Source organism: Diospyros lotus, chromosome 15 (genome assembly GCF_014633365.1).
Source record: "Diospyros lotus cultivar Yz01 chromosome 15, ASM1463336v1, whole genome shotgun sequence".
In the NCBI taxonomy this organism is placed as follows: Eukaryota; Viridiplantae; Streptophyta; class Magnoliopsida; order Ericales; family Ebenaceae; genus Diospyros; species Diospyros lotus.
The window spans coordinates 30,196,535-30,208,558 of record NC_068352.1 but is presented as its reverse complement, the minus strand read 5'-3'; the positions used below and the strand labels follow the sequence as shown (position 1 = coordinate 30,208,558).

Genomic DNA, 12,024 nt, shown 5'->3' with positions numbered 1-12,024 from the left:
CTTATCTGTAAAATCCAAAATATGTTTATCTTGAGAGAAAGAGAGATAAACATATTAGAAAAATATCAAATAAAAAATCAAGGGACTTATTTTTCAAGAATTGTTAAATAAATTTAACAAATACATCAAAAATCATTAAAGAATAAAATGCTTTTCATATCTTAGCTTTTTTAGTCTATATCTCAATTAACAAACACTATCTTAAGTGATGGTTCATGAACTATGCTATTATGATATCATAAGAGATAATAGAACTAAGTTATATAGAATAAATTAATTAAAAGAATATTGAGTTTTTCACATTCCAATTCTAAATTGATTGTATATTGTTAGGAATTAGGATAAAAAACAAACTATAATCAAACCATCAATCATAGAATTTTAATATGCAAAAGCCAAATCGAGAAAAATCTTGAGAAAGGGAAAAAAAAATATCACTATAATGATATTGGTACAATAATTTTAAAATATTAAACACTTATTTATAAAATTAATACTCATCTATAAATGTATTCAAAGAACTGTATTCTGATCAAATTAGTCAAAATGATAAGTTTTAAAATTTTCAATCAGAGTCTAATTTGAGATCTCAATCACAATTAAATTTGAACTCTTAATCATAATTAAATTAGAAATCACAATATGATATGAACTTGAAATTTCCGTCATAATTATCACATATAATATAATCCAAATTCTCAAAATATCACCATTATTAGCATACCATGGTTCATGGATTGTTAAAAGAAATACATAAAACATTTTTTATATTTTATAAAATAACATTATCATTTCAAATTATAAAATATGACCAAATAACATTATTTTTGTTGATTTTATTTATATGGTAGATAACTTGTTTTCGAAATTTGATATGGATCGAGGAGAGATCATTTTAATTGATGCCTTCTTTACACTTTTGTAGGGAAAGAAGGGTGTTTGGATCAAATTGTCGATAAAACTTGCATATCTTATTGAGCCTACAGTTGAGGTAAATATTACCTTCAGCCAATGATCTTGGCTTTCGTAAATTCCTAGAAGCTAGAGGTGCATGGCAATAGGTTGGATTTTATCTGGATTTCCATTTTCATTGTGGATATTTATAGTCCAATTCCAATAAAAATGGAATCTAATAATATTTTTTGAATTGATAATCTTATTGTGTAAAATGTCTAATATATTATTGCATTGAGTTTAATTACTAAAAATAATTTAAGGACATATTAGACATTTCACATAGTAAAACTATCGATTAAGATTAAATATCATTATCTTTTATAATTGCAGTGGCTCTGAATATTTTAGTACTATCCATTAAGATTAAATATCATTATCCTTTATAATTGAATATTTTGGGCTAATAATGAAAATAATTTAATTCTTTTTATGAATTTATAATTTTATTTAATTCTTTCTATTTTAGCAATTAAATTCAAATTGAATTAACTAAATGTAATTTTATCTAATATATAAAATCGATTGAAAGGGAATGTGATATTTGTGATATCTATATGTACACATAAATAAAAATATATATATAATTTATTTACTTTTTTTCTTTCTTTTCTTTTAACAAGTCATATTTTTTTTTCTTATGTGTATACTTGAGTTTTATAAATATTATTATTATATAACAGTTATTATTTTATAATAACTGATATGCTAAGTCATGATAAACACTCTTTCTAAATCAATTTTACATATTGAATAAAATTGGATTCAATTGAGTTAATTTGAGCCTAATTGTCAAAATTAAAAGAATTAAATAAAATTATAAATTCACAGCCCTTTTTATATTATTTTCGTCATCAGCCCTTTTTCTTTTCTTAAAACTCTATACAAATGGATTGGATCTGGATCTGGATTGGATTATCAATTTTCAAATTTGAATCCTATATATGGAATGTGGGTCAGATGCCATCGTTGGCCCGGTTAATACAAACCAACTTTGAGCTGAGAATCCGGCATTTTGAAGTCCCTACGGCTGGCTGTTTCACGATTTTTTTCTGCTAAATTTGGCAGCAAGGATTTAGGTATCATCATGCGGAACCATCTTACTTGATGCTTGTGAAATGGATTCCCAGAACTAGTGACACTCTTCCTCCTAATGCTTCGCATCGAGTCGGCATTGGCGCTTTAGTGTTGAACGACGAGGGACAGGTATTACTTCTGCAGCTTCTTCGTTTTTTCTCATCGACCATGTATTGGTAGTCTACTGAGAGAGTCTTATCTCTTATGTTTATTAGGTTCTCGTAGTCCAGGAAAAGAGTGGCATATTCAAAGGCACGGGCGTATGGAAGTTCCCTACAGGAGTAGTTGAAGAGGTGTGCATTTCTTTTCAATCAGTGCAATTAAAAGCTTGCGATGTTATCATCCTTGTTGTAGCAAAGAAATAAGCTTTTTCACTTGCAGGGTGAGGAACTCCATGAGGCTGCAATCAGAGAAGTGAAAGAAGAGGCAGGAGTGAGTGATTGACTAACTAGTTGATGGAAAATTTTGCTCTGAGGTTTAGAAAAAGCCAGTTGGATCTTAGAATATATGGTTGTTTTCTTTTGTTCAGATTGAGGCAGAATTTCTTGAAGTTCTTGCATTCAGGCAAAGCCTCAATTCTTTCTTCGGGAAGTCAGATTTGTTCTTCGTCTGCATGCTCAGACCACTCTCGCTCAATATCCAGAAACAGGACTCAGAGATTGAAGCAGCAAGAGTAATTTCCTTGCCCTGTTCTTGCTTTCCATCCATGGGGACTAACACAATGTTATCAGATTCGAATCCAAATAATTGTCTTAACACCTGATGATGATGATGATGATGATGATAAGATCAAAAGCACCAATGTTGCTGACCTGTTTTGTGTCTTCTCTTCAGTGGATTTCCCTTGAAGAATACACCGCACAGCCATTTATACAGAAACACGAACAATTCAGGCTCATTGCCAACATGTGCTTGGAGAAGACGAGGAACAAATACACTGGCTTCACTGCAGTGCCCACGACCTCAGCCTTCTCCACCAAAAGAAACCAACTATACCTCTCCACAAGAAGGATCTCAACTCTCTAAATTAGGCTTCGTAATAAAGACCCTCTTTTCCGGGTCATTTGTATCCGGACCCGGAACCTTGTAGAATGACGAGATGAATACTGTGAGCAAACCAGTCGGTTGATCCAAGGATCTGAGTTCTCTGTCGGCAGGATATGGCTTTATGACAACAGCAAATTTAGAAACTTTAGACATGTTGTAGAAGGATAGAGGAAATGAGTTTAAATCTCATGTGATTTCTTCTTTTTAAGAGATAGTAGAGCAAATAAATATAGAATTAAATTTTTGTGAAAAATATACAATAAGGTGTGAGAAATAATTTGATGAAATTGAAAATGAGGAAATAAAATTATTTATTAAAGAATATTTTAAAATTAATTATTTTACATAAGGTGTGAGAAATAATTTGATGAAATTGAAAATGAGGAAATAAAATTATTTATTAAAGAATATTTTAAAATTAATTATTTTACATATTTAGTTGATCATCTTATTTTTTCTCTTTAAAATAGATTTGAATAATTTAAAATTTAAGAAGATAATTTTGATTTTTTTTATAATTTAAAAAAGTTATAATTGCTTGATGATGATAATTTTAAAAAAAATCATTTAAATCTTGAAAATTTTTTAAAACGTGATATACTCTCTAATATTGATAGTTTAAATTTATTTTTAGAATTAAAAATTTTAAAAGAAATTATAATCATAGAAACAAAAACACCACTTATGATACTAAATTTTATAAAAAATGGATAAATTTTTTTTAAATATATAGATAACTTATAGAATATTATTAACTATTCATATTACCGTATAGTTTTAGCATAAAAGAGTTTTTTAAAATTAAAATTAATAAAATCTTATTTACATTTAATTATATCACAAAAAAGATTAAATAATTTGACTATATTGTCAATTGAAAATATTTGAGTAAGAAAAATAAATTTTTAATAATTTTTATTATTTTTTATAAGACCACTAAAATAATTATCACCCAAAACCCACCAACTCTTAAACTCTTAAGCCGACCTTGACTCTAGCCTTCACCAAGCCGAACTATAAGTGGATATGAAATCAATAGTTTATATTGGACGACCAAGAGCCATTGAAAGGAGGGGTTGGCCATTGCTTTGTTGATCCTTCGTTGCTTATCGGACACATTTTCCTTTCGATGATCGAAAAATCAGCTACGCACGAGGAAACAGGCTAACCCAATCACTCTATATATACTGAGTGTTTTTCGAAGAAGAACCAATTGTAGTTAATGCCAATTAACATTCCCCGCCAAAACGTTACCGATGTACGTACACTGCCACCATTGACAAGTCGTCGAGTCGTCATGTCCCCTCATAGCTCAACCCCCATCCCTCGCCAGTCGTTGTGGGGTTGAATATTCCTTCCGCTTCCACACCGTTGGCAAAATATTCGCCCTATATTCCTTCTTGTTTTTCTTAGTGATGATTCTAGTGATGAATCAAAGGTTCCTTCTGTTGTTGCTCAATGTGGTGAATCTACGTGGCCGCCATTGTCAACTTCTTCATGAGACTAATTTGATAGTGTTGGAATGTTGGGACTTTTCCTTTCAATTTACCCAGTCTCTCAATTGTAGTTGGCACCTTCATCAAACTTTACGTCTCTACTGATAATTAGCTTTTTTGTTCTCAAGCTACAGACTCGACAGCCTTTTGATTGAGTGCTATAGCCTAACAAGATTCCTTTCTTGGTCTTCTCGTCGAGTTTACCCCATTTTCTTTCGAAATATGGACGTTGCAGATGCTGCCGATCAATACCCTTAGGTGCTTTGCTGATGGCTTACGTTCGCTCCATACTTCGATCGATGTCTTATCTTGCACGACTATTGTTGGACATCTGTTCAATAGGTAGGCTGCAGTGCTTGCGGCTTCTGCCCGAAAGGTTTTTCGAAAACCTTTCTCCATTAGCATAGATCTTGCTGCCTCCATTACAGTTATCCATTTTGCTCAGGTGCATATCCCACTGTAAGCTTATGCTCTATCCCATGGTTTTCACAGAACTTGTTGAACTCATTAAAGATACATTGTTTTCCTCTATCACTGCTTAGTGTCTTTATGCAGTGACCACTTTGTTGTTCGACACAAGCTTTAAATTTCTTGAAAATTTCTAGAACTGGTGATCTTTCTCATAAAAAATAGATTCACGTCATTCGAGTATAATCATCAATAAAAAGAATGAAATATATGTTTTGTTCATGTGATGAAGTGCACATTGGACCTCAAGACATCTGTATGAACTAGCTCCGATGGCTCCTTAGCTCTCCAAGATTTACCTGATGGAAATGGTTGCCGATATTTTTTTTCCTAATAGACACCCTTCGCAAACATCATCAATCTTTTTTATAGTTGATAAATCTTTAATCATATTTTTTTTTTTTTTAGAATCTTTAATCCATGAAAATCAAAGTGCCCAAATCTTTTGTGCCGTAGCGATGATGATTGTCCACTTGCGTTGCCATCGCCACGTTTTTTGTGCATCTCCATTGAATGGAAAAATATTGATTTTCCCGCATTTTGACTTTTACAATTATTAGGGATTTATCTTGATTGTCATAGATTATACATGAATCCCTTTCAAAATGTAAAAAGTACCATTTTTCCATCATTTGACCAATACTTAGTAGATTTTGGTCTATACTAGGAACCAATAGTACTTCCTTAATATATTTCTTGCCCTTTTCATGTTAAAAGCAATAGTGCCTTTTTCAGTTGCCTCCTTAAAATCACCATTTCCAATTTTTATTTTTCTCTTCATTTTATAAAGGCTGCAAAAAATACTTTCATCTTTCGTAAGGTGATTACTACAGCCACTGTCCAAATACCACATATCTAACTTTTCTTTTGCAACAACTTTCCATGAGGCATAGAAGAGACTTCCTTCTAGATCATTCTCTTCAAAAAAATTAGCTTGATGACTTAGTTTTAAATGACAATACTTTTCTTCGTTTCCAAATTTTTTTATAATTTTGGCACTGTGGTTTTCCTTTAAACCAACAGTCCTTCTCCAAGTGACTTTTTCTTTTACAAATTCCACATCGAGAATTCTTGTTGTTATTATCAACTTCTTTTCCTTTAACTTTCTCTATTTCTAGAATTTTTTCTAAATTTTCTCCCACATTCTTTAAATTTTTTCCATGTCAATTTCATAACTCATTTCTAATCTTTGTTCATGAGCTTCTAATGAACCCATTAATTCTATTGCTGTTAATTTGTTTATATCTTTAGACTCCTCAATGGCCGCAATAATTGGGTCATATTTTTCTATACACGTAATTAGAATTTTTCCAACAATTTTCTTTTCATAAATTTCATCCCCATAAATTTTGAATTGATTTACCACTTCATCAACTCTAGAGTAATATTCTTTTCCAGTTTCAGAATCTTCCATTTTTAGATTTTCAAATTTCCTTCTCAAAGTTTGAATTTTGCAAGTTCTTACCTTGTCATTGCCTTTGAACTCCTTCTGCAACTCATCCCAAGCCACTTTTGCAATTTCTGCTTCCATGATCCTCGAAAAGTATTCATTCGTCGGGCTCATTTGTAGAGCTAGGAGTGTTAGAGAATTTTTTTGTTGATTCTCTTTTAGTTCTTTCTTTTGTGTCATAGATAAAGTGAAAATGTCAACAAAAATAATATGTCCATTATTAATGACACCCCTACAAATTTTGGGTACAAAAATAGATCTTCATTTCTATAGACAAAAAATCATAATTGTCGCCATTAAAAGTTGGAATTGGAATGGATGAGCAGACTGCGATGGTCATAGTGTAAATTTACGCTCAATAAGTATCGAACGTAACTCTTATATGACTTATGATTTTTAATTAATGTAAGTTGATTTATAGGGATTGGAATAAAATGGATTAGTGAGTTTTATAAGGGTCTAACTTGTGAAGATAGAAATAGTGGGACTATATAGGTTAATTTGGGGAACAAGATAAGTTGGGAGAAAAAGGTGTGAAATTTATTTAAAATAGAGATAGTGGACGCTGGCTTCTTGTTTGTAAACACAAGTGACGTCGCCGTTCACTTGCACACAATGTGAGGTAATTATGCCTATATATAGGCTCCAAGAGGTTATTATTCGATTGTGATTTGTTAATTTATTATTGGCTTAGATCTTGCCAAAACTAAAGTAGCCAAAAGATATGTATGTGTCCTCCACCTGTTTGTTGATTTGACCAAGCCAAACCGCCTCATATTTCTTAATTACGTTTCCTCAGCGACGAGCTCCTTCCTGGTTAGATTGCTTGACCAGATCATTATCATAAATAGATATAGTCATCGAATCAAAGTTTCTATATAGTGGTGGTTGATTATGTCGTGAAGGCACGTTTGTATACTCTTAAATTGAGCAAAGCCTTGGTCAAGTAATTGAAACCCAACTTCGTTTATACAGGGAGCAAGGATTATGGATTTAGATTTTCTGGGCATTCGGGTACTTAATTTGATGCTGATTCTGTTTTCTCTGCAGATTCATGGCGGCTTTGTGTAGTTCTTCGTTGGTTGAGAAGATTGAATTGTTTGATGGATCTGATGATGAATATGGGGGAGTTGTTGTTGAAATGAAGGAACCCATGGATTCTGAGCTCTTTGCCTCTGTGCTTAGAGCTTCAATATTGCAGTGGACTCAGCAGGTGCTTAATTCTCTGCTTAAATCATTTTCCCTTTTTCAAGATATTCCTAAACACATGTTCTAAGTCACAATCCTCTATCGATAGCTTATTCAGACATTTTGGGCATATTATTCAACTTGTACTTTTTAAGTGATGGTTCATGAGCTATGGTATTATAAGTGATATTAGAACTACATAAGAAATTAATTGAAAGAATAAGAGTTTTTCACATCCCAATTTTGAATTGATTGTATGTTAAGATTTAATATTGAAAACAAATTACAATCAAATCATCAAACACGCAAATAAATATATAATTTTTACGTAAAAAACTCAAATTAAAAAAATTATAGACAGAAATTATAAAATATCTATATAATGATATTGGTATAATAATTTTAAAATATTAAACACTTATTTATAGACCTAACACTCATTTATAGATGTATTCAAGAAATTATATTTTGATCACAAAATAAGTTAAGAAGATAAGTTTTTAATTGAAGATAAATTTCAATTATAATTGAATTAAAACGTCCAATCACATTTAAATTTGAAATTTTAATCACGATCAAATTAGAAGTTTAAGTCTTAAATAAACTTAAAATTTGAGTCACAATTATCACATATATTATAGTTCAAGTTCTCAAAATATCACCATTATTAGCATACCATGGTCAATGAATTGTTAAATGCAATGTATAAAGACATTTTTGAAATTTTATGAAATAAGATTAGCATTTCGAATTATAAAATATGACCAGATGACATTATTTTTGTTGATTTTAGTTATATGGTGGATAACTTTTCTCAAAGTTTGATATGGACGAGATATCATTTTAATTGATGCCTTTTTTACACTTTTGTAGGGAAAGAAATGTGTTTGGATCAAATTGTCAATAGAACTTGTACATTTCGTTGAGCCAACAGTTAAGGTAAATATTACTTTCGACCAATGATCTTGGTTTTAGTGGATTCTTAAAACCCTGAGATGGCAATAGGTTGGATTTTATCTGAATTCAATCTAAGAAGTAATCCATTTTCATGTGGATATATATAGTCCAATTCCAATATGGATGGAATGTTTCAAATTGATACTCTTATTGTGTGAAATGTCTAATATGTTATTGCATTGAGTTTTATTACTAAAAATAATATAAGCACATATTAGACATTTCACATAGTAAATTAAATATCATTATCTTTTATAATTATCTTATCTTTTCAATATTTGCAAAATTGGTCCAAATTAACTTAATTAGATGCAATTTTATTAAATATGTAGAATCAATTTAAAGAAAGTGTGTTTATGTTGACTTAACATGTTTATATAATTTATATAGCTGTTAATTTGTTTATGTAATTTGTTTAGTTTTTTTCTTTATTTTCTTTTTACAAGTTATATTTTTTTTTTTTAATTATATGTACATGTGGGTCTTACAATTATTATTATTATATGACGCTTGATATACTATGTCAACATGAACACACATTCTCTAAATTAATTTTACATGTTGAATAAAATTATATCAAATTGAGCTAATTTGAACCTAATAATTAAAATTAAGAGAATTGAATAAAGTTACAAATTCACAAAAAAATATTAGATTATTTTCGTCATTAGCTCTTTTTCTTTTCTTAAAACTCTATACAAATGGATCTGGATCTGGATTGGATTATCAATTGTCAAATTTGAATCCTATATATGGAATCTGGATCGGATGCCATAATTGACAGGGCTAATACAAACCAACTTTGAGCTGAGAATCCTGCATTTCGAAGTCCCTATGGCTGGCTTTTTCACGGTTTGGTTCTGCTAAATTTGGCAGCAAGGATTTAGGTATCATCATGCGGAACCATCTTACCTGATGCTTGTGAAATGGATTCCCAGAACTAGTGACACTCTTCCTCCAAATGCTTCGCATCGAGTCGGCATTGGCGCCTTCGTGATGAACGACGCGGGAGAGGTATTATTTCTGCAGTTTCTTTGTTTTTCTCATCGACCGTGTATTGGTAGTCTACTGAGAGAGTCTTATCTCTTATGTTTATTAGGTTCTCGTAGTCCAGGAAAAGAGTGGCATATTCAAAGGCACGGGCGTATGGAAGTTCCCTACAGGCGTAGTTGAAGAGGTGTGCGTTTCTTCTCAATCAGTGCAATTAAAAGCTTGCGATGTTATCATCCTTGTTGTAGCAAAGAAATAAGCTTTAATTTTCACTTGCAGGGTGAGGAACTCCATGAGGCTGCAATCAGAGAAGTGAAAGAAGAGGCAGGAGTAAGTGACCGACTGACTGGTTAATGAAAAATTTTGCTATGAGGTTTAGAAAAAGCCAATTGGATCTAAGAATATATGGTTGCTTTCTTTTGTTCAGATTGAGGCAGAATTTCTTGAAGTTCTTGCATTCAGCCAAAGCCTCAATTCTTTCTTCGGGAAGTCAGATTTGTTCTTCGTCTGCATGCTCAGACCTCTCTCGCTCAATATCCAGAAACAGGACTCAGAGATTGAAGCAGCAAGAGTAATTTCCTTGCCCTGTTCTTGCTTTCCATCCATGGGGACTAGCACAATGTTATCAGATTCGAATCCAAATAATTGTCTTAACACCTGATGATGATGATAAGATCAAAAGCACCAATGTTGCTGACCTGTTTTGTGTCTTCTCTTCAGTGGATTCCCCTTGAAGAATACACCGCACAGCCATTTATACAGAAACACGAGCAATTCAAGCTCATTGCCAACGTCTGCTTGGAGAAGACGAGGAACAAATACACTGGCTTCACTGCAGTGCCCACGACCTCAGCCTTCTCCACCGAAAGAAACCAACTCTACCTCCACAAGAAGGATCTCAACTCTCTAAATTAGGCTTCGTAAAAAAGGCCCTCTTTTCCGGGTCATTTGTATCCGGACCACCCGGAACCTTGTAGAATGACGAGATGAATACTGTGAGCAAAACAGTCGGTTGATCCTAGGATCTGAGTTCTCTGTCGGCGGGATATGGCTTTATGACAACAGCAAATTTAGAAACTTTAGACATACGTTGTGAACTTTTTATCTTCCTCTAGCAATTTGATGAAATATAAAGTCAATCTCATGCTGTGGCTTCTGTTGCCACCTCGCCACCTCGCTTGCAATGTGGCGCCTAAGCACGAAAACCGGACAAAAAGTTGATGAAACCATTGCGCATTAATCCTTCCTTCTTCTTCCACCTCTTGTTTATTTATCTCTCTCGATCCATCCATCGGGCGATCACAACGAAGATGTCTCTGCTAATCTCTCTAGCTCTCTGGTTCCTCTACTCGGCCGCCGCCGCGGCCGGAGACGGCCCCGGCGACGCCTCGGGAGCATATAATCCGTGCTTGAACTGCACCGTTTGTGAGTATCCATGCTACCCACAACCTGCACCTCCCCCGCCGCCGCCTCCTCCTCCTCCTCCGCCGCCGCAGCTAGGGGTTGGGCCCGAAAACTGCCCCCCGCCGCCCAACGTTGGGTCCGGGTCGGGGTCGGCTCAGTGCTGCCAGAACAGCCCGCCGGGCGTGAATTACACGCCGGTGCCCTACGACAACTACTCCGGCGCCCAGCCCAGGATTTCTAGCTCTATATGGTCCGCCGCCGCCGCCGTTCTATTATTGCAGCGCCTCCTCTTCCCTTATGTGTAGTTTCCATGCTTGGAATCAAGGCTTTCTACTCTACGGCTCCTCCATAGCTGTCATCTGCAACTGTCAGTGACACATATATTATATATATCGCTGGTGTATGTATTTGTTCGTTCGTTTGTTTTTGTTTCATCGGCCGGTGTTGGTTTTGCTTAGTTTGCAGTAATTCGATCGGATGTCCGGAATAAATTCAAGCAAATGTAATTAAATGTTAATTTCTTCTGCTTTTCAATGTTAATCAAGTTTTGGTCCTTCTGGATGGCTATGATGAACTATCCAATCGAACCCACCTCCAAAATGATTAGTTAATTATGGAGGTGGGAGACAGATCGAATCTTTATATGAAATTTCATCTGGGAAATGTTGTTTGATTAGTTAATATTAGTTAATCAAAAATTACCTTCTTGTCAGAATCAGGATCAGCCTAAGCCTACAACGTTTAGATCAGGGGGACAGAGCAGTTGGGAGTCAACTTAAACCCGGATAAGTTCATGTTTGGCTGCCAATTAACAAAAGCTATTTTTCTGGTTTACAACCAAAATTATCCTTAAAAACTGTTTTTTTAAAAGGGATTGCATCGTATGTGCTTAAATAGTCATCTAATTAGTTATGGTTTAGGTGTAAGAAGGCATAACCCATGCCATTACCAATGCCATCCGGACTAAGTCATATTAAACAATTAATTATTGAT

General features: G+C 33.5%; 1 protein-coding gene across 18 annotated transcripts in view; it reads left to right on the top strand.

Moving 5' to 3' along the window:
* The window catches only part of LOC127791942 (nudix hydrolase 2-like), an 86,189-nt gene extending 75,468 nt beyond the window's left edge, over positions 1-10,721 (top strand). For 8 of the 18 annotated variants that reach the window (XM_052322162.1, XM_052322157.1, XM_052322146.1 and 5 more), the window contains 6 exons: positions 926-991; positions 9,514-9,651; positions 9,737-9,814; positions 9,907-9,957; positions 10,055-10,198; positions 10,348-10,721. In XM_052322162.1, coding sequence (XP_052178122.1) covers positions 926-991; positions 9,514-9,651; positions 9,737-9,814; positions 9,907-9,957; positions 10,055-10,198; positions 10,348-10,542 — 672 coding nt within the window. In that variant the 3' untranslated portion in view covers positions 10,543-10,721. Of the gene's footprint in view, positions 1-925; positions 992-2,022; positions 2,161-2,246; positions 2,325-2,412; positions 2,464-2,560; positions 2,705-2,865; positions 3,342-7,542; positions 7,706-8,553; positions 8,620-9,513; positions 9,652-9,736; positions 9,815-9,906; positions 9,958-10,054; positions 10,199-10,347 lie in introns of those variants that run through there. The other 10 variants (XR_008021033.1, XM_052322156.1, XM_052322150.1 and 7 more) reach the window with 10 other exon arrangements.
* Positions 10,722-12,024: the final 1,303 nt, after the last annotated feature.